The sequence below is a fragment of the Lepus europaeus genome, chromosome 18 (genome assembly GCF_033115175.1).
Source record: "Lepus europaeus isolate LE1 chromosome 18, mLepTim1.pri, whole genome shotgun sequence".
Lineage (NCBI taxonomy): Eukaryota > Metazoa > Chordata > Mammalia > Lagomorpha > Leporidae > Lepus > Lepus europaeus.
This window is the reverse complement of record NC_084844.1, coordinates 38,778,779-38,805,499: the sequence shown is the minus strand read 5'-3', so window position 1 is coordinate 38,805,499 and position 26,721 is coordinate 38,778,779. Positions and strand designations below refer to the sequence as shown.

General features: G+C 52.7%; 1 protein-coding gene across 1 annotated transcript in view; it reads left to right on the top strand.

Moving 5' to 3' along the window:
- Positions 1-24,130, top strand: part of UNC45B (unc-45 myosin chaperone B) — a 30,504-nt gene extending 6,374 nt beyond the window's left edge. The window contains exons 7-20 of the mRNA XM_062215948.1: positions 194-362; positions 3,283-3,453; positions 6,389-6,560; positions 8,824-9,124; positions 10,494-10,588; positions 10,737-10,878; positions 12,060-12,200; positions 14,616-14,743; positions 15,552-15,618; positions 16,771-16,884; positions 17,910-18,025; positions 18,811-18,928; positions 20,059-20,214; positions 21,289-24,130. Of these exons, the coding sequence (XP_062071932.1) occupies positions 194-362; positions 3,283-3,453; positions 6,389-6,560; positions 8,824-9,124; positions 10,494-10,588; positions 10,737-10,878; positions 12,060-12,200; positions 14,616-14,743; positions 15,552-15,618; positions 16,771-16,884; positions 17,910-18,025; positions 18,811-18,928; positions 20,059-20,214; positions 21,289-21,549 (2,151 nt within the window). The 3' untranslated portion in view covers positions 21,550-24,130. The remainder of the gene's footprint in view (positions 1-193; positions 363-3,282; positions 3,454-6,388; positions 6,561-8,823; positions 9,125-10,493; positions 10,589-10,736; positions 10,879-12,059; positions 12,201-14,615; positions 14,744-15,551; positions 15,619-16,770; positions 16,885-17,909; positions 18,026-18,810; positions 18,929-20,058; positions 20,215-21,288) is intronic.
- Positions 24,131-26,721: the final 2,591 nt, after the last annotated feature.

The window sequence follows — 26,721 nt, the reverse complement described above, 5'->3', positions numbered from 1 at the left end:
TGCATTTAGGTGGGGAGTGGCTACTGTATCAGCTGGGCCTAGCTCTGCTCTCTGCAAAAGGCTTGGGTTATTGGCTGCCTGGGTTTGCTTCCCCCCTGCATGGGGTGGGGTAGGTGATACCCACCCCCCTCACCTGCATGGCAGCTGACAGGGAGGGGCAGGGCCACTGATGGTGACTTCTGCGGCTGTCCAGGCCACGGCGATTTTGCACTCAGTCCGCATAGACCGCATCTGTAGCCTCATGTCCGTGGAAAGCGAGGAGATGTCCCTGGCCGTCTGCAACCTGCTGCAAGCTGTCATCGACTCCCTTTCTGGGGAGGACAAGCGAGAGCACCGTGGGAAGGAGGAGGCCCTGGTTCTAGGTAGGAGACCTCCTGCAGTTTGAGCTCCAGGGGTTGTGGGGGGCGGGTTGGGGAGGGGAGTCGCCCTCCCTTTCTCCCCTGCTGCCATCAGACTGTGCAGTCCCTGTACATGGAGATGGTGTGGGTTTATTTTTGTCTGTATTTTTTTATTGTAAAAGTAACAGAGATGTGGCAGCAGGACTCACAATAGCCAAAAGGTGGCAGCAACTCAGTGTCCACCCACACAGCCCTGGATAAGCAAAATGTGGCTGATGTTATTGAGCCCTGGAAGGGAATGGAGACCCACCCACTGTTTATTGGCTCCAAAGATGAGAAAAGCTCTGTGGTTGGATGGTGGTGCAGCAATGTCAATGTACTTCATGTCACTTAAAACGGTTACAATGGGGAAATTTATGTTACACATATTTTACTACAGCTTAGAAACAGTAACAGAGGCTTCCTGGAGAAAGTGGAACAAGTGTAGAAACATTTCAAGATGGAACAAAACCTGTAGTTGCCCATTAAGATAAACACTATTATCACTATTGTGGGTGACTTCTTGTGCTTTTTGTCTCCATCTCTAAAAATATCCATTGAGGAAAATTGGAACTCTGCTAAGAATAATTTTATGCTTTTTCTCCACTGAACGTTATATTATAGCAGCTTAATAATCTTTAAAGGGATTCCTTTGATTTCAGTAATTATTGACTTCACTTTTGTTTGCTACGTGTACGCACATACAGACCCATGCTTCTCCCCAACACCCAGGTCTTACACTTCAGCCTACGGGTTCTTGCCCTGGCCAGGAGGCTCACGGGGCCAGGTTCACACAGAAGAGTTTATTTTAAATAATTCCATAATATCCCCTTGTACGAGTTTTTTATAATTCATGAATCAGTTCTGTATTATTGAATATCTGGATGGGTTCCAATTGGCATGTTTATAAAGAAGTTTCAGTAACTGGTATTCACATAAATTCATGTTTGCATTTGTAATTATGTCCTTGGGGCAAATTCTTTTTTTTTTAAATTTTTTTATTTTTTTATTTTTTGACAGGCAGAGTGGACAGTGAGAGAGAGAGAGAGAGACAGAGAGAAAGGTCTTCCTTTGCCGTTGGTTCACCCTCTAATGGCCACCACGGTAGCGCGCTGCGGCCGGCGCACCGCGCTGTTCCGATGGCAGGAGCCAGGTGCTTATCCTGGTCTCCCATGGGGTGCAGGGCCCAAGCACTTGGGCCATCCTCCACTGCACTCCCGGGCCACAGCAGAGAGCTGGCCTGGAAGAGGGGCAACCGGGACAGGATCGGTGCCCCGATCGGGACTAGAACCCAGTGTGCCGGCGCCACTAGGCGGAGGATTAGCCTGTTGAGCCACGGCGCCGGCCATGGGGCAAATTCTAGAATCGGGAGAAGGCTATGGTCTGAGGCCATGGACATTACGGAAGTTCCTCTGCCCCCTCACTGTCCAGCTCCTTTCTGAGGGGGCTCACCAAGCGACCATGACAGTTCTCTTTGCGTTGTGTTCTCAGCAGACTCGAATAAGATCATTCTTAAGGATGCTTTCCTATTCAGTAGAGGAAAATTATCTCGTTGGAATTAGAAAAATGCTAGTGAGGTTGATCGATTTCCTTTATCTTGATGAATACTAGCCATTTGAGTTTGTCTTTGGATGGCTTATTCATGTTGATAGCTGTTTTTTCTGCTGGGATATGAGAGTTTTCCTTGTTTGTTTAGAAGAGCTGTTTATACATTGAATAAGCCTAGCTTTTCGGAGTCCTGGATTCTTGATGTGGCTCTGCCTTTACTGTTGTAGTGGCCAGTGAGTCCCTTTCCCTTCCCGAGCTAGAATTCCAGGATGGTCCAAGAGGGCCTCATTTGGGTGGCTGGTGGCTCATTGCCGAGGTCAACCATAATTTTTTTTTTTCCCTTGTGGGTTTCTACATAGCAGAGTGACTGCACTCAGAAGGGACAGGCCCATGTGCAAGTGCTCTGCAAGACTCAGACTTTTGCCGGAAATCACGTGACCCACCCACGTCCAGTGTGGGAGGGGCCACGGGAAGTGTGAATCTTGAAGGTGTGCTTCACTGGGGGCCACGAGGGCACAGTCTCCTGTGGCTTCCCTGGGAAGTGGCGAGTGCTACAAAATTCTTTCATACCTTGATCTCAAAGCTATCTCCTTTTGGCTCCACCCACCTCTGGTGCCAGTTCTTCCCCAGAGCCTCACAGGCTGAGAATGGTATCTAGCCTCATGACACAGCTTCCTCTGCAAACAAGCCCTCCTCTTCCCTCCTGCAGGGTAGATGGCCCCATTCTTTCATCCGTTGTTTATCTGATGCAGTTTGATTGTCTCTACTTTCTGTCTGCCTGCCTGCCTGCCTGCCTGCCTTTGAGCTCCATCCAAGAATGAGAACAAAAGCCTTGTCTCTGGGAGACCAGACAGGGCAAAGTCAGGAGGAAGCATTTATCTCTCTGTACGATCTGTCAGGGAAGTCCTGGCATCAAAGGCAACTTGAATTCATCCCCCCAGCATGCCCGGGCCTGTGGGGAGTAAAATGTCTTGTAAGGACTGTGCATTTCCTTTCCAGAAAACATTTGATTACGACAGTTTATTAAAACTGCAGAAGGCGTTTCTGAATCTCTGCCAGTCACTGCCTGGGAGTGAGGAGCTTTCTAGGAACCAGAGCTGTCCAAGCCTGGAGCAGGCTGTCGGAGAGTCCGACTTCCACGGTGGCCCAAGCTGCCTTTGGGGTGTCATCGAGGGATTCTTTTCCCTTTCTAGGGGTGAGATGGGCAACAACACTCTATTTCCCTGGCAAATTCACATATCCGGAAAGTGCTGGAGTCAATATTCCCAGGGCTCTTCTAGAAGTTTCTGCATTCCTGGTCCCATAGATCCGAGGCTTCCTGCTCCTCCCTGTTGACCCCTGTCTGCTTGTTCCTCAGACACCAAGAAGGACCTGAAGCAGATCACCAGCCACCTGCTGGACATGCTGGTCAATAAGAAGGTGTCTGGCCAGGGCAGGGACCAGGCGCTGAACCTGCTCAATAAGAACGTCCCCAGGAAGGACCTGGCCATCCACGACAACTCACGCACCATCTACGTGGTGGACAATGGTGAGGAGGTGGGAGGGCTTGGGCGCGCTGGAAACTTTTAGGCGGCCACTTGGTCCCTGGCACTGAGCCAGAAGCAGAAGGAGTGAGGCTCTTGTCTACAGTGAGCTGTTGGTCCAACTGACAAAGCAGGAAAAGGCGTTAGGAGGTTAGTATCTGTCAGTGGACTGATGAAGATGTGCTCTGAATTCACCCGGAAACTGCCCAGACACCACCCCCCCCCCCAGACTTCTCGGTGGAGTTTTGGAAAGGGAAGCAAGTGCTGAAAACCAATCAGGGATCCAGCACCCATGGAGCAATGTTCCTGAAGCCGCATAGTTGCCAAATGCTTTGCAAGTCTCCTAGTAGGGAGAAACGGCACCAAGTGTGCCGATTAACAGGCTCTAGAGGGCAGTCGCTAAACTTGGCACCTCCAGGAGGTAGTCTAAATCAGCTTTTTCGCTCTTTGTCTTTTTCAAATTAAAAAAAAAAATAAATTTATTTGAGAGGCAGAAGGAGAGTGTGAGAGCGAGTGAGCTCTCATCCCGTTTCACTTCCCAAATGCCCGAAATGGCTGGGACTGCGAGAGGATGAAGTCAGGAGCGGGGAACTCCGTCTGGGTCTCCCACGCGGGCGGCAGGAACCCAGCATCTGAGCTGCCACTGCTGCCTCCCAGCGTCCGCAATCGCAGGAGGTTGGAGTTGAGAGCTAGAGCTAGGAAGCAAACCCGGGCACTCTGCTACAGTCAGCTCCTTTTTCAGGGGTCATACCTGCAGCTGTATAGTCTGCTAAGGTAAATTCTCACACTAGTCTCATAGCAAGGGTACTTCAAAAATTTACCTTTCAAATAAAATGGGAAAGAAGGCAAAACGTCCATCTTCCTTTTTTTTTTTTTTTAAAGATTTATTTATTTATTTGAAAGGCAGGGTGATGGGACAGAGGTAGAGACAGAAAAAGAGGGATCTTCCATCTACTAGTTCACTTCCTAAATGGCTGCATCAGCTGGGATTGGGCCAGGCTGAAGCCAGAAGCCAGGAACTCCACCCAGGTCTCTCACATGGGTGCAGGGGCCCAAGCACTTGGGCCATCTTCTGCTGCCTTCTCAGGTGCCTTAGCAGGGAGCTGGATCGGAAGTGAACCAGCCACAACTTGAACCAGTAGCTCACAGGCTGCAGCTTAACTCACTGCAAGAGTGCATCTTTAACAAAACAAAACTGGAAGTGCCTTTTGTATCCAGTGAGATGACTGGGGGCTCAGGGCTTCTGACAGCTCCAGGCTGGGAGCCGGTGACCAGGGGGACCAATCCTGTGATTGGACCATCACCCCACCACCCCGCCTCTGACTTCAGATCAACAATGTCCATGCCATGGAGCCACCCTCATAAAGACCACGTGGGAGGCAGGGACCCGGTCACGTAAGCCATCACTTCTGCCTCCCATGGTCTGCACTAACAGGAAGCTGGACTAGGAGCCAGGAATCAGGCTCAGGCACTGTGATGTGGGACATACGTAGCTTAACAACTAGGCTGACTGCCCCTGTTGTCAGCCATTTTTAATTCTCTCCAAACACCCGGTGTTTCTCGCCCCTCCCTGTTCCCTTTAAAGTAGATTTCATTGAAGACAACCACCTCATACATGACGTGGCTGCTCGGTACTTATCACACCTTACTGTAATGTGAAGTCTGTTTTGCATATTGCATCGCAGGCTCAGGACTGGAAAATGTGTTCAATACCATGGCGCAGAACTCTGTGACAATGGCGTTCCATATCGGAGCACTTGTCTGAGTCCTGGCTGCTCCACTTCCAATCCAGCTCCCTGCTAATGTGCCTGAGAAAGCAATGGAAGATGGCTCAAGTCCTTGGTCCCCTGCCACCCACTTGGGAGACCCAGGTGGAGTTCCTGACTCCTGGCTCCTGGCTTCAGCCTGGCCTTCCTCTGGCTTTTGCAGCCATCTGGAGAGTGAATCAGCAGATGGACGATTCCTCTATCTCTTCGTTTCTCCCTCTCGGTTGCTGTGCCTTTCAAATAAATAAATAAATCTTAAAAAATAATAAAAAGAAAAGGGTTACCAGGATGGCCAAAGCCACTGAAGATTCTTCAACAGAAGAGATGTGAGGGATCATAACAGTAAGTAGTAGATACAGTATTTACTAAGTCAAGTCACTACATAGTGAGTGCTAAATGCTAGGTCTGAGTTGCTGATAAACAATTTCCACAGTGGCCACAAGGCAGGTTCCAAGGTTCCCATTTAACAACTAAAGAAGCTAAGCCTGTGGAAGAGAGGATGCAAGCCAAGCACCCTTTACCTGCAGGGTTTCAGATTCCGGAATGTTTGTGTGTCCATAATGAAATGTCTTAGGCCTGGGACTCAAGTCTAAACGGGAAGCTCATTTACATTACGTCTGACATACAGCCTACACACACTGCCTGAAGGTAGTTATACAGTGCTTTATTTCTTAGTTATAATTTTTACAAGTTTTACAGTGGCATGTACAATTGTCCATATTTATGATGTTTTGATTCATGTGTGTGTTGTGGAAAGTCCAGCCAGGGCTGACATCCACCTCCTCAAACATTTAGCAGTTCTGGATGGAATTTTACACAGTATTTTATCTAACTGTAGGCATGAGAGAAAGTTACATGGTGTGGAATTTTCCATTCGTGGTACCAGGTCAGCCCTCACAAAGCTTGGGATGTTGGAGCGTTTCCCATTTAGGCTTTTGGGTAGGCGATGACCTGTGACAGAAGTGCCAGAGGGCTCTCAGGTCAGCCTCTGTGAAACGGGAGGCACACGGGGGAGGCGGATCGCTTAAGGCAGAGGCAGACTCAAACTCAGGAGCAGACCTGGGTCACTTGACCCCATTCCCGGGTCATGCCCTGCCCTCTGGATAAACCCAGGGCGACCTTAGCGATGAGGGGCCCCGCGGGACTCGCCCCTTGGCCGCTGTCCCCGCTGCAGGCCTCAGGAAGATCCTGAAGGTCGTGGGGCAGGTTCCCGACCTGCCGTCCTGCCTGCCCCTGACGGAAAACACCCGCATGCTGGCCTCCATCCTCATCAACAAGCTCTACGACGACCTGCGCTGCGACCCGGAGCGGGAGCACTTCCGCAAGATCTGCGAGGAGTACATCACGTGAGTGTCCTCAGGCGCCGGCAGGGCGCGTTCCCCGGGGTCCGGGCCTTGAGGCCACCGTGATTTATCGTCCCCAGAGGAACGGCGGCGTGGCTGCACTGGGGGCCCCCGGCTCAGGATTTCGTGTGACGTTACAGTCATATAGCGTTGGGTTAGGACGAGGGAGGCCACCAAGTGCAGGCTTCGCTGGGGCTGGAAGAGGCCTCCAGGATGGCGGCCTCCCGTGGCTGGTGGTGGGCACCTGGGTTCCACGGCCGCTGAATGTCCTCCCTGCGTGGCGCTGGGCTGAAGCTGGAATCCAGGAACTTTTTCCAGGTCTCCCATGTGGGTAGCAGGGGTCCAAGGACTTGGACCATCTTCTACTGCTTTCCCAGGCCACAGCAGAGAGCTGGATTGGAAGTGGAGCAGCCAGGACTTGCAACCTCGGTGCCCGTATAGAGTTCAGGTCCCACAGCAGCTTAACCCGCTATGCCACTACCACAACACAGGCCCCAGCGTATCTTATTTTTACCTATTTAACGTAAAACCCATTCTCAGTTCCCCAGATCTGCCGCCTCCTGTCCTGTCCCATTGCCACTGCTGGCCTCTGACTTGCGGCCATTTACGGCTGCCTATGGCTGCTCTCCCTTTGCGTATCACAGCTCCAGCTTCTCCTGCTAACTTCTTGATTCTTCCTTGAGGTCCTCAGTTGAGTTCCGATAACGGGGGCCCAGCTGGTCCTGGTCTGGGCAGAGCTTTCTGATCAAGGCTCCCCCCTTGTCGGTCGGTGGAATGGTGAACAGGTGGAGTCACCACCTCGCAGTTGGCAGCTCGGGCTGCCCCTGGTGTGGGTGTCCTGTGTCCTTCTTCATCAGGGACCAGGGTCTGTGTGGAACTTCAGGCACCAGTGGGGGCCAGGAAGCAGCTAACAGGGCAGAGCTCCCATTCATGCTGAAAGGTTCTGGGTTCTCTGGACACTGAGTGGAGGGGAGCTGAGGCTCGGGACATGACTGTCCAAATGGGAGGGGTTCTCAGATCCTCTCCCAAGGGTCTTGCCCTTGGCCACCTGAGAGTTGGAGGCAGGTAGAGACCAGAGCGTAAGCCTCAGGCTCTTGGTGTAGAGTTGCTCCAACTGCGCCATGCTGCCTTCGTATATGGAAGCACTCCCATGTCTGCCCTGACTCCACACTGAGCCACACAGGCAGCTCCCAGAAGGCTCGGGAGGCGCGTCCCCCTACCATCACCACAGAGAGAATCTTTATTTTTTAAAAAAGATTTATTTATTTATTTGAAAGTCAGAGTTACACAGAGAGAGGAGAAGCAGAGAGAGACAGAGAGAAGTCTTCCATCCACTGGTTCACTCCCAATTGGCCACAAGGGCCAGAGCTGCACCGATCTGAAGCCAGGAGCCAGGAGCTTCCTCCGGGTCTCCCACGCAGATGCAGGGGCCCAAGGACTTGGACCATCTTCCACTGCTTTCCCAGGCCACAGCAGAGAGCTGGATTGGAAGTGGAGCAGGCAGGACTTGAACCACTGCCCATATGGGATGCTGGCACTGCAGGTGGTGGCTTTACCCGCTATGCCACAGCGCCGGCCCCCAACAGAGAATCTCCTTGGAGTAGATGACCACGGGGTCTGAAACAAGGCAGGTTCCACCCACCCATCTTGCTCATACCCTCCCTGCACAGGTGAAGAGACCAAGACAGAGCCTTGGATGCAAGTGACGGAGTGGGCCACACCCCAGAGACCTGGTGTGCTGGTGCCAGGGTCCCACCTGACTTGGCAGCTGCTGGAAAGACTGGCGGCTGACACATCTCAGCGCCCCTTCTCTTTGGGGCTTGGCTCAGCTGACGACAGCTGCCTCACCTTCCCCAGGGCAGCTGGGTCCACGGCTCATCCCTCACCTCTACCTGGGATGCCGTTAGGGGATGTCCTAGCTCCAGACCTCTGCGGGCTGGGGCCTTGTGTGACTGCCTTGCAGCCCAAAGCCTCCCTCTGTCCACCCCGCTTCCTTCCCTCCCTAGAGCTCGCTCTGGGAGTCAGAGTGTGCGCCGCAGGCACACAGCCTGTGACACACCTGCTTTGCCCTCCATCCTCACCTCAGCTCTGGTGCTGTCCTCAGTTTACAGATCAGGAAGCGAGGCTCAGAGAGGCTCCATGACTTGTCCAATGCCGCACAGCCCGCGAGTGGCAGAGCGACAGGCAAATCCCTCGCCGTCTACCTCCAAATCTTGCGCGGCCCCCTTGGGCCAGCCCTCCTGACGACCCTTGCCCTCTGTTTCAGGGGCAAGTTTGATCCCCAGGACATGGACAAGAATGTGAACGCCATTCAGACGGTGTCTGGGATCCTGCAGGGCCCCTTCGACCTGGGCAACCAGCTCCTGGGACTGAAAGGTGTGATGGAGATGATGGTGGCGCTCTGCGGCTCGGAGCGCGAGGCAGACCAGCTGGTGGCCGTGGAGGCCCTCATCCACGCCTCCACCAAGCTCAGCCGCGCCACCTTCATCATCACCAACGGGGTGACGCTGCTCAAGGAGATCTACAAGACCACCAAAAACGAGAAGATCAAGATCCGCACACTGGTGGTGAGGGGGCCGCTACCCCAACCCCCAGGGCCCACGCTGTGGGGGAGCACGCTGCATGGGGCTCCCGGGCACACCCCCAGGCTCTGCAGGGGCCACGAGGACATATGGGGGCACAGCCAAGAGTTCACGGAAAATGAGTGCTGTGCAGGAACTCTGCATGGACTTCCCATTTACTTGCAAGAGTTCTTTCTTTCTTTTTACCTCAATCACAATGAGTTGGTTTTTTTTTTTGTTTTTGTTTTTGTTTTTGCAAGGGTTTAAAACAAGCCCTTTTAATTCCCCTTTCAGTGAACTGTTTGGAACACCCTTGTAGCTTCACGGCCCGCGGCTGTGCCCTGGGGAGTTGAACTCTGTGCTCCTGAGTGATGCAAACATTGTGATCTGTTGTACAGAAAGGAGTTTCAGAGAGAACACCCCAAAGTCTGTTTCTTAAAGGATTTGTTTATCTGAAATGCAGAGAGAGAGAGAGAGAGAGAGAGAAACCTTCATTCCACTGGTTCACTCCTCAGATGGCCATAGGGCCATGGCTGGGGGGCCCAGGCCAAAGCCAGGAGCCAGGAGCTCCATCCGTTTCCCATGTGGGTGGCAGCAGGTGCTGCCTTCCTAGGCGCATTAGCAGGGAGCTGGATTGGAAGTGGAGCAGCCAGAACTCGAAGCGGCGCTCTGATGTGGGATGCCAGTGTCGCAGGTGGCGGCTTAGCCCGTGGCACCATGAGGTTGGCCCCAGTTTGTTTTCTTAATCCATTTCTCTATGGCACAGTCAAACCTGTTTCACTTTTTCCATTTTCATTCTACTGAAGTTGTTTTCGCTGATGTCTTCTTTTTCTTGTAAACAATTATAGCAGATTTGAGCCATTGGTCTCATTTTATGTTCACATCCATCTTTTTAAAAAGTAATTTTATCTTCTGCCATGATACATATTTCTCTTATGCAAGACATTTTATTTTTCCTCCCTGGAGCCCAGTTTTTCCAATTTTACACATCTGGATGTGTAATTCTCACGATCTGTCTTCTCTGCCAATTTTTGTGCCGTGGCAGGGGTCGCCACTGCAGTTTCAGACGTTGTTAGCAATCTCTTGCACTGATCTCTCAATGAGCCAACTGCAAAATATCTGTGAGGTCAAAAATGGTGAGGAAAAGAGGGCAGGGGAAAACCTGCAGCTTTGTGGGCTTCTTCCCGGAGCCTGGAGACATCAGGGAAGACTTCCTGGAAGAGGCCATGGCAGCTGGACTTTGTAGTACACATAGAAGGATGTCCAGGCAGAGGAAAAGGGTTGACATATTCCTGCTGCAGGGAACTGGGGGGGGGGTGGGCTGTATCCCCCAACCTGGGGTCTCTGATCCTGCTGGTGTCTCCCTCCTCCGCAGGGACTCTGTAAGCTTGGCTCTGCAGGCGGCACAGACTACGGCCTCAGGCAGTTTGCTGAAGGCTCTACAGAGAAGCTGGCTAAGCAGTGTCGCAAGTAAGGGGCCCCTTTCCCAGCACCCCGCCTCCTCGTGGGCTTCCGCGTGGCAGTCCCTGGGGTGCCCTGTCGGCTGCCAGCCATTACCACGTGGCTCTGTAGCCTGGGCCAGGGCACCATCCGCAGCACCGCTCCTCCCTGCTTCCAGGTGGCTATGCAACGCCTCCATAGACACGCGCACCCGGCGCTGGGCCGTGGAGGGCCTGGCCTACCTCACCCTGGATGCCGATGTGAAGGACGACTTCGTGCAAGACATCCCTGCCCTGCAGGCCATGTTCGAGCTGGCCAAGGCGAGTGTGGCCCTGACCTCCAACCTCAGGAGGAGCCGGGCCCGCAGGAACTGGAGCCCTGGCTCTGCCCCCCACCCCCACCCCTCATGCAGACCTGCATTGGTGGTTCCCCTCTTTGAGGTCCTCATTTTACCTTGCCAGTAAAATGCACAGAGGATGCTTCATGCCTCGCAGGTTGTGGGAAGATGAACCGGAGGCTGGTGCGGTCAGCTGTCTGCATCAGCGGGACCAACCGACCACAGACAGAGAATACTTCTATTTCAATGGCATCTGTGCAGCCTGAGGACAGACTTGGTTTTGCTTTATGTGCATTTAGATTGTGTGAGGTGTTGTGGGTGACCGGGAGAGATGCATGAAGATATGCACAGGCTATAGGCAGATACTACGCCATTGTAGATAGGGGACTTGGCCACTGGCAGATTGGGACCTAATCCCTGTGTGATGCTGTGGCATGCTGATGCTGTATCTTGCTGGGGTCTGGGGGGTCCCAAGGCAGTGAGTCCCCTCTTCTGGGCCCCCGCCCTGCTCCCTGCTCCCTCCTAGATGCCTTTCTGCTGCTGCCGCGCCCCCTGCCTGGCTCTTTCTGAACGTTTTTATCTAAGAGAGGTGGAGGAGGGTTGTACAGAAGGAAAGAGAGCGAGCTCCCACCCACTGCTGCACTCCCCAAGTACATGAAATGTCTGTGGCTGGGACAAAGCTGGGCACTCGATCCAGCTCTCATCTATGGGCAGCAGGGACCCAAGTATGGGAGCCATCCCCTGCTGCCTGCCAGGGGGCGCATTAGCAGGACGCTGGACTCACACCCCCCAGGCAGCGTCTCAAATGGCAGCACCGGACACCCGGCCCTCCCCAGCTTTTTGCACAGTAAAGGGAGGATGTGGGGAGGAGGGGGGATGTGGAAAGGTCTCCACCAGGCCAGATGGGATGTTGTCCAGGTCCCACTCCGGTTGGGAGTGGGCTTTTGAAAAAGGCACGAGCAAGGAGCTCTGTGGGAAGACCCCTATCCCGCCTGGGTGCTGCTGAGGCTGTGGGAGCCATTTCTGCCCTGAGCTTCCTGAGCAGAGCCGGGGCCCCGCCTTCTGGGCTGTTTGCGTGTCTCCAGGAGGAGCCCTGCCGGCTTCTCTCCTCCCACACCATGAGGTTTGTTCTCAGGTTGCCTTCTCCCCACCCCGTGCCCCCAGACCAGTGACAAGACCATCCTGTACTCAGTGGCCACCACGCTGGTGAACTGCACCAACAGCTACGACGTCAAGGAGGTCATCCCGGAGCTCGTGCAGCTCGCCAAGTTCTCCAAGCAGCACGTGCCCGAGGAGCACCCCAAGGTGGGGACGGGGTCTGTCTGGTGATGGAGGGTGCCCGTGCCACCTGCAGGAGAGATGGGATGGAGAAAATAGTGACGCTGGTTTCCACGTGGGGTGCATTTGGGATTATTTAGAGGAGGCTACTGATCAGATGAAGAGGATCATGGCCGATTTCCCCACCAGGGGGTGCTCGTGTGTTTCCTTTGTTTTAATTTTGTATCTCACCCCAGGTGGGCCCCAGAGACCAACAGTTTTGTAGACTGACAAAACAAATGGAGCCAGGATGAACCTTTTGCAGAGTGTGTTGCTGGTTTCAGGGGTATAAGACAGTCTAATTTCACATTTACTTTGCATACACGTTTGATTTCCTGGGGCATCTGGATTTGGGGTATGGGCACTAGGTAGGAGTAATGAGAGGAGGAAGGATAGGGGTCAGTATCAGCCCCAGTGACATAGATGTCCCCTTGGAGCCCTCCTGACAGATTCTCTGCACATAGGGATATAATTTGTATGTGATTTACATATGAATTTATACAGAATCTCCCCAGCCTGTAAAATTATTTAGATCAAAGTAACCAAACTGTATCGCAATACAGATGAGAAGGTGGACAATGGAAATGGAAGTGACCACTGTGGGCATTTTCATGTGCTGGGTCACCTGCCAGAGGCTTCATTTCCCCGGGTGTTGTTTTCATAGTCACAGAGTGTAACTGTCATTTTGCGCCTGCTTTCAGAAAAATGCTGTGTGTTCTCTACATTTGCCGTCTCGTTCTCCGAGTGATGTTGAAAAGTTGCATGGTGTTTCACCCAGGCAGGGGGGTACTGCGTGTTCACTGGCTGCCTTGAGGTTCCAGTGTGGCTCTGAGGTTACCCGAAGGCCAGCCTCTTCCGAGCTCCCGCTCTGAGGACAGAGTGTTGGTAGTGACCTTGCAGTCCTGGGACTGGCTTTAAACCTCTGGCCAAACCCCATCCATTGTTAAGTCAGCTCTGTCTGCTTCCTGCCTCCCCTGCCTGTGTCCCCAGCCATCACTTCCACACTAATGGAAAGCCAACCTGCTACAGGAAAAGCAGCACGCAGGTCATTTGGTGCTTTGCTGTTTTGTTTATTTGAAAGGAACAGTGAGAGAGAGAGAGAGAGAGAGAGAGAGAAGGGAAGGTCTATATGCTGCTTCATACCCCAAGTCCTCGAAACAGCTGGGGCTGGGCCAGGCTGAATCTAGGAGCCAGGAACTCCATCCAAGTCTCCTACATGGGTGGCAGGGACTCAAGTACTTGAGCCATCATCTACTGCTTGCCAGGAACATTAGAAGCTAGACTGGAAGTGGAGAAGCCAGGACTCCAACCAGGCACTCTGACATGGGATGTGGGTGTCCCAGATAGCAGCCTGACTCCTTGTACCCCAACGCCCACCCTGGATGAGCTTTCTGTATCCCACTCCTCTATGAATGAGTCTTCGGGATTTGATTTTCCTGTGTACTGGGAGTTGGGGGCGGGGCAAGGCAGAGAAGACTTCAGCGGCAGGCAGGAAGCGCCACGCCCCTCCCGGGCAGCCGTCTGGACTTTTAGGTGCATGAGTGTCCGGTCTTTGCTGCCGCACCTTGTCACAGTGGGTGACCTAAAGCAGCATGGGTGCTCTCCCTCCTGGTCCTGGAGGGCAGTCATCCCCCAGGCAGCGTCACTGGGCTGGAGTCAGGGTCGTCAGCGGGCCTGGCTCCTCCTGGGGCTCTAGGGAGAATCTGTCTGCCGTTTTCAGCTTTTAGAGGGCACCTCCACTCCCAGCTCATGACCTGGGATCCCTCCAACCTCTTCCATTGGCTCATCTCCTAGGACTAACACTGGTCTTCCTGTTCCCTCTTTGTTTGTTTTTGAAGATTTATTTGAAAGGCAGCGTGACAGAGAGGGTGAGAGAGCGGGATCTTCCCTCTGCTGGTTCATACCCCAAATGGCCACAGTGGCCTTAGCTGGGCCAGGCTGAAGCCAGAAGCCTGGAACTTCATCCAGATCTCCCCTGTGGGTGCAGGGGCCCAAGCACTTGGGCCATCTGCTGCTTTCCCAGGTGCATTTGCAGAGAGCTTGGTTGGAAGCAGAGCAGCCAGGACTGCAGCAGGCGCTCGTGTGGGACACTGGTGTTGCAGGTGGCAGTTGAGCTACTGTGCCACGGTGCCAACCCCATGCCTTACCTCTTAGAAAGACCCTTGTGATTCTCCCGGGCCCCCAGATAGGGATTCTGTCCTTGTCTCTCACTCCTTGAATCCCTCCTCTTCTGTGAAGTCCCTTTTGCCATGTCAAGTCTCACATTCTCAGGCTCCAGGCATTAGGCCAGGGACATCCTCAGGGGCCGTTAGTCAACCTACAGACTTGTGCCATCTTTAGTTCCTGTGTAGATTGGCCCGGTGCCCTAGCCCCTCCCCCACTGCCACCTCTTTGTCCCCCCAGGACAAGAAAGACTTCATAGACATGCGGGTGAAGCGGCTTCTGAAGGCGGGCGTCATCTCCGCGCTGGCCTGCATGGTGAAAGCTGACAGCGCCATCCTCACCGACCAGACCAAGGAGCTGCTGGCCAGGTGCAGGCCTGGGGCTGGGCCGGAGAGGGGGCGAGGCTGGGCAGGGAGGTTGCAGTGGCGGGGGACTGCTGTGGGGATGAGCCACTGCGGGCCTGGAGAAGTGACTGAAGGGGTGACCAACACTGGGAAGCGAGTTGGCGTGGCAGATCACTGCAGGTGGCAGTTTACATCAGCAGGAAAGAGACTGCCTCATCCTATTATTCCCAGAGATTAAAGGCCCAGTCTGTGTGCCTGGTAGGAGAGGCGGACAAGGTCACTGTCACATGTGACGAAGGCTGTCATGATGGGGGAAGCACAGAGCGTTGGCATCCAGCCTGCTGGACTGGAGGACCCAGAGGAGGTGGCACTTCCACAGAGCCCTCAAGAAGGAAAAGGGGCCACACCTTGCAGAGGAAGGGGGGGGGTTCCAGGCAGGGGGTAGCATATGGGAAGACAGGTGGCATGGAGGGGACATGAGAGACCCGGGCTCTCCCGCAGCATGTCTGGAGGGCGAAGTGCACGGAGGCAGTGGTTCATGAGGACTCCATAGAGGAGGCCAGGGCCAGAGCACAGAGGTGAAGGGTTTGTCCTGGCTGGTGGCCGCCAGGAACCGCCCGTTGTCTCTGAACAGGGTGGGAGGGTGGCTCTGCAGCTGGCTTGGCTTTGCTTTCTCCCAGCCATTTATGTCATGGCCGTGTCATTTCCAGGTGGCTCATTGCGGGGCACGGGTGCACATGGGAGGGTCGCCCTGGCTCTGACCCTCTGGCTCACTGATGCCTGGGAGGAGTGCTGGTGCAGTCTGTGTTCCCCTTTCTCCTGGCCCTTGTAGGGTATTCTTAGCACTGTGTGACAACCCGAAGGACCGAGGGACTATCGTGGCTCAAGGTGGCGGCAAGGTAACAAGGCAGGATAACATCCTTGCCATTCTGGAAGGGGCTGTGCTGTTGGAGGAACACACTGTGTGTGTGCATGTGCATGTAGGTGTGCACATGTGTGTTGGGTGTGTGTTGTGTGTTTCAGTGTATGTACCTGTATCCTCCTTGCCTGATGCCCACCCCATCCCAATCCCCTGGGATACGTCTCATTTGTCCATGCTAACTATACCCATGGCCCCAGGTCAATTTCTCCTTGATTTTTAGGGTGTTCTGTGGGATTTCCTTTAAATCTTACTGATCCTCCTTGCTACTGGAAGGAAGTCTGATATAAATACAGAGGTTTATGGCCTTCCTGCACTGAAGACTTGATTGAGTGTGCTCTTCCTTCTTTTAGCTGCATAAAATTGGGAAAATTACTTAATCTCCCTGAGTGACAATTTCCTCATCTACAAATCAAGGATGGAGAAATCACACACTCACTCTGCAGAATCTCCCAAGCATGAAAGAAAATATACTGAAAAAAATTATGAAAGTGTTTATTTTTATCTACTTGAAAGAGAGAGATAGAGAAAGACAGAGATATTTCATCTACTGGTTCACTCCCCCGGTACCTACAATAGCCAGGGCCGGGCCAGGCTAAAGTCAGGTACTAGGAACTCCATATGGGTCTCCCATGTGGATGGCAGGTACCTACGTACTTGAGCCATCACCTGCTGCCTCCCAGATGCAGTGGCAGGGAACTCGATGGGAAGTGAAGTAGCCAGGATTTGAACCAGAACTTTAATATGGCATGTGGAAGTCCCAAGCCGTGGCTTCTCTTGCTACACCACAGTGTCACCCCCTACACTCACAGTAGGTGCTCAATATACATCTGCTGTCATGATTAGTTTTGGTCTGGGCAGAAGGTGGAAGGTCAGGTACTGATTATTTCTCTTTCCAAAGGCTGAAGGACCATGTGGATGGGGGAGGCTGTAGTGGGAAAGACCTCTGTGGTCCTGGAAACCGGGGCCCTGAGTCTGTGATCACTGTGTGATTGTTCTCTGTGAGATCAAGGGCTGACGGAGCCACAGAGTCCTCCTGGACTTCTGAGGGGACAGACAGATGGACAGCTGACAGCAGCAGCAGCAGGAGTGTGCACAGAGGGCTGGGCGGTGACTGTGCTCTTTCTTGTAGGCCCTGATCCCCCTGGCTTTGGAAGGCACGGACGTGGGCAAGGTGAAGGCAGCCCACGCCCTGGCAAAGATCGCCGCCGTCTCCAACCCGGATATTGCCTTCCCAGGGGAGCGGGTGAGTACGGGGGTGAGTGGGATGGGGCAGTGGGAGGAGTCTCTTCTGCTCCTAGGGGTCTTTTCCCTCATTACCTAGCCAGGGAGAGGGGAATAGGGTGTTCACAAGGAGGGCAATGAATCGGAGGTACCTGCATTCCAGGCTCTGATTCTGCCTGTGACAAACAGGACCCTCCTTCCAGAAACTCCATCCTGTTGTCTATGTTGTCTACAAGGTGAAGGAAACAATCCTGCCTCTTAGGACCATCGGGAAGACCAAATCAGATAGTGTATGGGAGAGTGCTTTGAGAATTTCAAAATGGTGCACCTTTGGGACAGGTGTTTGGTTAAGTCATCTCTTGGGATGCACTCATTCCCCATTGGGGGGCCTGGTTTGTGCCCCTGTGACTCCACTTCTGAACCAGCTTCCTTCTGATGCAGTCTGGGAGGCAGCAGAGGATGGCTCAGTGCTTGGGCCCCTGGCACCCACATGGGACACCCAGATGGAGTTTCAGCCTCCTGGATTCTGGCTGACCCAGCCCTGGCTGTTGCAGGCATCTGGGGAGAGAACTAATGGATGGAAGCTCTCTCGCCCTCTCTCTCTCTGTTTCAAATTTTTAAAAAAAGTAGAAAAACAAAAATCAGAGCATCTTTTTTTTAAAATTTATTTTATTTATTTGAAAGACAGAGTTACAGAGAGAGGTAGAAACAGAGAGAGAGGTCTTCTATCTGCTGGTCCACTCCCCAGATGACCGCAATGGCCGGAGCTGCGCTGATCCGAAGCCAGGAGCCAGGAGCTTCCTCTGGGTCTCCCCCGTAGGTGCAGGGGCCCAAGGACCTGGGCCATCTTCTGCTGCTTTCCCAGGCCATAGCAGAGAGCTGGATCAGAAGAGGAGCAGCCAGGACTAGAACCGGGGCCCATATGGGATGCCGGTGCTTCAGGCCAGGGCTTCAACCGCTGTGCCACAGCGCTGGCCCACAGAGCATCTTTAAATGTGAGGGAGTGGGGACCCCACCTGACCAGTCCTGGCCCCTACCCCCTGCCAGGTATATGAGGTGGTGCGGCCGCTCGTGAGCCTCCTGAACACGCAGAGGGATGGGCTGCAGAACTACGAGGCTCTCCTGGGCCTCACCAACCTCTCTGGGCGGAGCGACAAGCTGCGGTGAGTGGGCCAGGGTGGGGGAGCCGCCGTGGAGAGGCGTCCCACGGAGTGTGTGGGTGAAAGTCCGCGCACTTGGTGTGTTGAAGCGGCTCTCCCGGAGGACAGCACCAAAGGCAGTGGTGGGACAGTGGGGGATGGGTGGGAGGGATGTGGTTACCCCACCCCAAAGGCCACGTTGTGAATGTCCAAAGCCAAACACACTTCATTCTAAAGTAGTGAAAAAAAAAAAAAAGTAAAGGTGTCCCAGGGGCTAAGTGGGGATAAGTGGCGTTCTTGTGGAATTGTACGGGGCTGGCATTACTTTGGTTGCAGGTAGCAGACAAGTCAGCCCGAGGAGTCCTAAGCATACTGATGTATGTAATTACGAAGTTTGAGGCAGGGGTTACACAGCTGTCCATCTCGGCTCCTCGTTCTCTCCGTCTCTAATCTCATGTCTGTTTGCCCTCATTCTCGGAGAAGCTTTTGTTTCCTCTCGAGGCCGTAAGCGTGGCCCCAGACGTCACATCTTCTCGGCTTCATGGCCAGCAGGAAAGAGAGAGGGAGAACACCCCTTCCCCAACAATAACACCCAGAACGGTCCAGCTGGGTGACGTTCATCCCAGGACCCGGCACGGTGTCCAGGCCACTGTGCAATGCCTCCCGTGACCCTCCTGGGGCTGGGGCAGGCTCAGTGCCACTCAGACCATGCTGAGGGAGGATGGAGGAACGGCCCCCGGATGGCTCCAGACACCAGTGCTCGCCACACAGGACTCAAGGCCCTGCCTTTCTCCACCCTCCCACCCCAGGCAGAAGATCTTTCAGGAGAGGGCCTTGCCAGACATCGAGAACTACATGTTTGAGAATCACGACCAGCTGCGGCAGGCGGCCACCGAGTGCATGTGCAACATGGTGGTCAACAAGGAGGTGAGGCAGGGGCTTGGGGTGGGGGGATGCCAGGACTTGGGGGGACAGGCCAGAAGAAAGTCCTGGGGGACACTGGGGCTGTCCCCATGGTATGAAGGTAGTATTTTGTTTTTAAAATTGTTTATTTGAGAGGTACACACACACACACAGAGAGAGACAAATGCAGACAGAGAGAGGAAGAGGCATTTCTATCTGCTGGTCCACTCTCCCCAAATCCCCCAATAGCTAAGACTGGGCCAGGCCACAGCCAGGAGCTGGAAACTCAACCAAGGTTTCCCTCATGGGTGACTGGGTCTCATCAGAGCTCACACCAGGTCTCAGTCTGAGGCCCTCCGTGGGCCTGAGAGCCAGGCCAGAGGCTCCCCTGGGTCCTCAGGTAGGGGCTGGTGTGAGACGCGGTCTGTTCCCCTCAGTGCTGAAACCCTGGGTCTGCTCACTGTCTTAGGAGGAAGACTGGCCAAGTCCTGGGAAAGTCACAGGAGATAAGCTTCCAGGTCCACTAGGCAGCTGGACCGAGGCCAGCCTGGGGAGAGTGTCTGAGGATGGGGTGGGGTGGGTAAGGGGAAACAGAAGGCTGCGTGGAGAGAGATGAGGGGGAAGGGAGGCGTCACCTCCCCATGGGAGCACCAGCTGCTGCAGCAGCCAACATCGACTGTACGGTGGCCGCAGCAGGATAGGTGTCCCCTCCTCGCCCACCATAATCCCATTTGGATCAGGTGGCTCGCTTCCAAGCAGAGACTGGGGATCCAGGCTTCTTTGACCAGCAAGGATGGTCTTGCCCTCTGCCACCTTGGGAGCGGTCTGCATTCCAATGGGAAGTAAGATCGCGAGAGAGGCAGCTGTCACGGCACAGATCACCTCCGCTCATGTTCGGTCAGTGAGAACCAGGAACCCAGGTGGAGGAAGTAGTCCGTGTGAGGCTGCTGCTTCACAGACACAGATGTGGCCGGTGCAGCTGCACCGTGCTGACCACACCTCTGATGCCCAAAGCTCCACCTGGTGGCATGAATGAGCTGCTCAAAGGAAAACTCCGAGGAATCCTGGTCCAAGAACTTCATTTGCATGTTTCCTTCTTCCAGCTGGGCAGGTGGGGGGCTTTTTTCTCCAAGAAGGTGTGCGGCTTCCTACAGGTTCAGGAGAGGTTCCTGGCAGATGGGAATGACCGGCTGAAGCTGGTGGTGCTGCTCTGTGGGGAGGATGATGACAAGGTGCAGAACGCAGCGGCAGGGGCCCTGGCCATGCTGACGGCGGCGCATAAGAAACTGTGCCTCAAGATGACCCAAGTGGTGAGAGTGGGCCCTGGGACGGGAAGGGGCTGGGTGGGGTCTAGGGAGCCCACACCCATAGCGAGAATCTGTCCTACCACCTAAATAGAAGAAAATCTGTGAACAGCTCAGCTGAAGTCATCGGGTAGTAGGTGGCTGAGCTGGCTCTGAACCCAGGTCTCTGAATCCAGAGCCCATGCTGATGGCTCTTCCTCTCTGCTGCCCACTGTCTGTTGAATGAAATAGGAGTCCTCCTGGTGCTATTCCTAGCTTCCTCTCTGTCTCCCAGGAGAGTGGCCTATTGCCCTGCCTTCCCATGCACAGTATTGGGCAGCCTCCCAGCTGGGAAGAGTGGAGGACAGGACCACCCTGAACTCCGGTGTTGATTCCAGTTAGAGAGAGGATCAGCAGAAAGCTCGCCTGAGCTCTTGTCTCAAGGGCATCTGGGTTGGCAGAGACAAGTGTTGCCCAGGTCCCTAGGGTGAGGTACCTCTTTTTAAGAAAAAGATTTTTTTTTATTTATATGAAAGTCAGAGTCATAGAGATAGAGGGAGAGACAGACAGACAGACAGACACAGAGAGAGGGAGGTTCCACCCATTGTTTCACTTCCCAAATGGCTGCAATGACCAGGGCTGTGCCAGGCCAAAGCCAGGAGTTCAGTGCTTCTTCCAGGTATCCCGCGTGGGTGCAGGGTCCCAAACACTTGAGTCATCTCCCGTTGATTTCCCAGGAGCCATAGCAGGGAGCTGGATTGGAAGTGGAGCAGACAGGTCTCAAACTGGTGCCCATGTGGGATGCCAGCCTTGCAGGCGGTGGCTTAGCCCACTATACCACAGTGCCGGCCCTGAGGTGCCTCCTCTCTGAACAGTCTGCATTCCCATTCTTCTCAGGCCTGCAGTGGGCCTGTCCCTTAGCATCTCAAGCTGCTTGAATAACAAATAAATAAACCTGCTGTTTCCAGATGTGTGGCCATTCCTAAGTTACTTAGCTATGGGCCTGGCTGATGATTTCTAATTATCTTGTCCCCACATCTCCATGCTCTGTGTCTCTCCACTATTCTTCTAAGTCTGCCTTATCCATTTCCCCCTCTGCAGACATCACAGTGGTTGGAGATCCTACAGCGGCTTTGCCTGCATGACCGGCTGTCTGTCCAACACCGGGGCCTGGTCATCGCCTACAACCTGCTGGCGGCTGATGCAGAGCTGGCCAAGAAGCTGGTGGAGAGCGAGCTGCTAGAGATCCTGACTATGGTGGGGAAACAGGAGCCCGATGAGAAGAGGGCGGCAGTGGTCCAGACCGCCCGGGAATGTCTCATCAAGTGCATGGATTATGGCTTCATTAAACCAGTGTCTTAGACAGGGGCCCACAGAGGGGGCTGGTGCAGTTCTGTGCCGAGTCCTGAGCTGGGTGCTTCTGCAGTGTCAGTTCACTTAGGGATCGTAGCAGTGGCAGAGTCTCAGTATAGAGGAGACTTGATTGTCCCCTGTGTTGTGCATCTTCCCCCCTGTCCTGGGAAAGTTTGAATGTTTCACCAACTCTCTGCTCCCTGTCTCCTTATATTTGCCATGTTCCAGAAATTCCTAGAATAATGTGATCTGTGATTAGAAGGTAGTTTGGATAATTCTTCCTGCACCCATTCTGAAGGCCAGGATAACGGGCTGAAGTTCTCTATGTTTTGGAAAGCGGATGTATAGTCAGGTAGGAACTAGCAGGTGTGTGACCATACAGGTTAATGCTGTTGTCTTTGGATGTTGATCTGTGCTGGTTTCCACATCTGTGCTTTTCCAAACTGTTGGAATCCGGCTGTTCAGAACTGCGTGTTTCTTCAGTGCCCTGTTCCAGGCTTTATGGATTTGGTTTAGCAGAGGAGACCTAAAATAATTACTTAGATATTTAATTCGAGTTGTTATAAGGACTATTAATGAAAGGCACATTAATCTATGAATGAGACTGTCTTATAATAGGGTCCTAGTCCAGTTTGAGGGTTGGGGATGGAGATGAGGAAGAGTAGGGAAAGGAATAAGTGTAGCAAAAGCAAAAGCTAAGTTCCACGTTCTTGCAGAACCACAGGCAAAGTGCTATTGAGACTTAGAGGAGGGAGAATCACACTGACAGAGAGGTGTGTTCAAGGCTCAGAGGAACCGTTCTTCACTGGTGCATCTCCGGGCATGCGGAAGGCAGTGATCCAGGCAAGGAAGGGGCTGCATGTGCCCAGGGTCTTCTGAATTCTCCAGTCGTCACTTAGGAGCTCATTAGAAAGGCAGACTCTCAGAGCCAGTACCCAAACTACTGAATGAGAAGCGCATTTTTAGCAAGATTCTACAGTGATTCATACAGACCTTATGGCTACTGAAATAAATGAAGACATCATGTCGGAGCACAGAAGTACATTCTGCACCTCCACCAACGCGAGGAAATTCTGCAGTTGAGCACTAAGCCATGGGAGTTGTAGCTTGATTTTTAACAGGAAAAGCACACACAGAAAATGCATTGGGTAGGTAAAGTCAGTCTTTTCAGTGGACTGCGGAGGACAAGTGGCTCACTTTTATTATTTATTTGTTGGTTTTAAAAAAATATTCATTTATTTATTTGAAAGGCAAAGTTATAGAGAGGCAGAGGCAGAGGCAGAGAGAAAGAAAGAGAGAAAGAAAGAGAGGTCTTCCATCTGCTGGTTTACTCCCCCAGATAACCACAATGGCCAGAGCTGCACTGATCCGAAGCCAGGAGCCAGGAGCTTCTTCTGGGTCTCCCACATGGGCACAGGGGCCCAAGGACTTGGGCCATCTTCCACTGCTTTCCCAGGCCACAGCAGAGAGCTGGATCGGAAATGAAACACTCAGGTCTGGAACCTTCGCCCACATGGGATGCCGGCAATGCAGGTGGTGGCTTAACCCACTACGCCACAGCACCGCCCCCTATTTGTTGGTTTTCAAGTTAATACGTTTTATATTTTAGAGATATTTATATTTTAGAGATTTAAGATTCACAACAAACTAGAACAGAAAGTTCAGAGTTTCATGTCTCCTCTGTTCCCACACATACAGGCCTTCCTCCATTATTGATATCTGGCCCAATAAGAATACACTTGTAACTATCAATGAACCAACACAGCCTCCCCATTCAAAGTCCAGAGTTTACATTAGGGTCCCTCTCAGTGTCCATTCTGTAGGTCTGGGTAAATGTAGGACGACGCGTGTCCACCATCGTGGTGTCACACAGAGCAGTTTTGCTGTCCTAAGAACCCTCTGAGCGTGATGCCAACCACATAATTGCTTGGTCTTAGATAGGCCTGGCACATGTAGGAAGGGCATTGGTTAGGTAAATTCAGTTTCCCTTTGAGAGAGAACTCGGAAACTTGCTCCGTTTTTTAAGTCTTGCTTTATTTTCATTTTTGAACTTCAGACTAAAAGGAAGCGTGTGGGGCTGGCATTGTGGAGCAACGTGGTTATGTCTCTGCCTGAGATGCTGGCATCCCATATGAGCACCAATTCCAGTCCTGGCTGCTCCATTTCCAATCCAGCTCTCCGCTAATGTGCTTAGGAGAGCAGTAAAAGATGACCTAAGTCCTTGGGCCCTGCCACTGATGTGGGAGACCTGGATGGAGTTCCTGGCTTCTGGCTTTGGCCTGGCTCAGCCATGGCTTTTATGGCCATATGGGGAGTCAACCATTAAATGGACAATCTCTCTCTGTGTAACTCTGCCTTTCAAATAAATAAAATGAAAAATTTTTTTTTTTTGACAGGCAGAGTGGACAGTGAGAGAGAGAGACAGAGAGAAAGGTCTTCCTTTTTGCCATTGGTTCTCCCTCCAATGGCCGCCGCGGTAGGTGCGCTGCGGCCGGCGCACCGCACTGGTCCGATGGCAGGAGCCAGGTGCTTCTCCTGGTCTCCCATGGGGTGCAGGGCCCAAGCACTTGGGCCATCCTCCACTGCCTTCCCTGGCCATAGCAGAGAGCTGGCCTGGAAGAGGGGCAACCGGGACAGGATCGGTGTGCCGGCGCCGCAAGGCGGAGGATTAGCCTATTGAGTCGGCTAAAATGAATCTTAAAAAAGGGAAGTACATGCACACAAAACAGCCAGAGGGCCAAGGAAAGGAGAATGCATTTCCAATCTGACCTCTCGGGTTAAGCATGGTTCCTTTCGTTCATAGATTCACAGCCTCAGAATTATTTTCTTCTCCCTGAAGTAGTTCATAAAATAAAACCTCAGCTTTGGCTTTATGAAACTAATTTTTAAAATGTGTATTTTACTGCTGAGTAAATACCTTCATACTTGACTTAAGTGGAAGTGCCTTATAAAGCATTTTTATGAATGCTCAAATATATTTTAGCTGTGTTTCTATTTTTGTTTTACTAAAAAGAGCTTCTTAACATTTGATTCTGAATTCAAAGTAAAAAGGGCACTAATACCCATGAGTCCCTACTGTATTCCAAAGTGCTTATTGTTGTTTTTAAAAATTATTTGAGAGACAGACAGTTCCCATCCACTGGCTCACTCCCCAGATGGCCTCCAGTTGGGGCCTTTGCAGGGAGCCAGGAGTTCAATCCAGGTCTCCCACAGGGGTAGCAGAGACCCAACTACTTGAGCCACCACCTGCTGCCTCACAGGTACTCACTGGCTGGAAGCTGGAATCAGGAGCAGAGTTGGAACTTGTGCCCAAGCCCTCTGATATGCTCTGCCGGCCTACCAACCAGCGGCTTAATTGCTAGGCAAACACTGTCCCCAGTGTGCACATTGCTAATTCACTCAATATTGACAACTCTGAGGGGCGTTTGTATTGTTTACAGTTAAAGAAAATGAGGGTGGTTGCCTGCATTGTGGCGTAGTGTGCTAAGCCTGAACCAGCAGATGGAAGACCTTTCTCTCTCTGTCTCTCTCTCTCTCTGTCTCTCTCTCTCTCTCCCCCTCTCTGTCTGTAACTCTGCCTCTCAAATAAATAAAATCTTAAAAAAAAAAAAAAGAAAAAAAAAGAGGGTGGAAAGAGTCAAATAACTTACCCAAGGTTTCACAGTGCCAAAATTGGTCTGACCCCAAGGGCCATGCTCTTTCCATCACGCCAAGTTGTCTAGTACTTACACTGGGCTTCTTTATTTTTTTTAAAGACTTATTTATTTGAAAGGCAGAGTTACAGCGAGGCAGAGGCAGAGAGAGAAAGAGAGAGAGAGAGAGGCCTTCCATCCGCTGGCTTACTTTCCAAGTGGCCGTAACGGCCAGAGCAGCACCAGCCTCCACTGTTCATTTTAAAGAATTCCCTGGTGCCGGCCCTATGGCACAGTGGGTAAAGCCACCACCTGCGGTGCCGGCATCTCATATGGACACTGATCCAGCTCTCTGCTGTGGCCTGGGAAGGTAGTGGAGGATGGCCCAAGTCCTGCACCCACATGGGAGACCTGAAAGAGCCTCCTGGCTCCTGGCTTTGGATCGACACAACTCTGGCCGTTTCAATCATCTGGGGATGGAGGATCTCTCTCTCTCTTTCTACCTCTGCCTCTCTGTAACTCTGCCTTTCAAATAAATAAATAAATCCTTTAAAAAAAAAAAAGTTCCCAGGTAACCGTGCACGTTCTGTATTGGCCTAGGTGACTTCCTGCTTTGACATGTTCAGTGCTCCTCACCTTGCAGTGGGGTTGTGTCCCAATAAACCCATCGTAAATTGAAAACATCTAGGTCAAACATGCCTTTAATACACCTGGCCTGCTGAACAGCATGGTTTAGCAGGACAGTGCACTGCTGACTGCCCAGCATTGCAAGAGAGTGCTGGACTATGTATTCCTAGCTTGGGAAAAGATGGCCACTTGTATGGTTTCTATTGAATGCATGTTGCTTTCACACTATTGTAAAGTCAAAAAAATCCTAAACTGAGCCTTTGTAAGCCAAGATCATCAGCATTGTTTGGCCTCTCCTTAAAGACTGCGAGGTGGATAACCTCGTGAGGCAGCTTGGAGTGCAGGCTTCACATGGTAACAGCATCCGGCAGGCTCCTGGAGTAGCCTCAGAGGCTCTGTGTCCTCCGGGAAAGAGAGGGCCCCGTGGGTTCTGTCCACAGAGGCTGAGTTTTCCTTTTTGCCAGAAGGGAAACTTTTAGGAGTGCAGGAGGGAGCCAGGGGACGCCTGGTGGTGGGACTTTGACAATAGCTCCTCCCTGTTCCCTACTGGTGGAGTCTAAGGTGGGGGTAGGAGTGGTTCAGAGTCTCCTCTAAGGAGGAGATGGGGTTGGTAGCTAAAATTTGCCTGGCCTTGCCTCACCAGAAGGGGGCGAGAGTGGGCCGCTCTGAGGATATGTAAACTGATTTCTAAGTAGTCAGCGTGGGCAGAAGAGAGGGTTCCCAGGACCAGATACTAACTAAGCAGCTTAGTGTCGCAGCATCCTAGGTTGGGAGCATTCACTTAAATATCACAAGACTCAAACACCCACAAAGGCTGAGGCTGAAGCTGGGAGCCAGGAACTCGATCTGGGTCTCCCACGTGGGTGGTAGAGATCCAGCTACTTGGGCAGTTGTCCTGTCTCTCAGGGTCTGCTTCCAACTC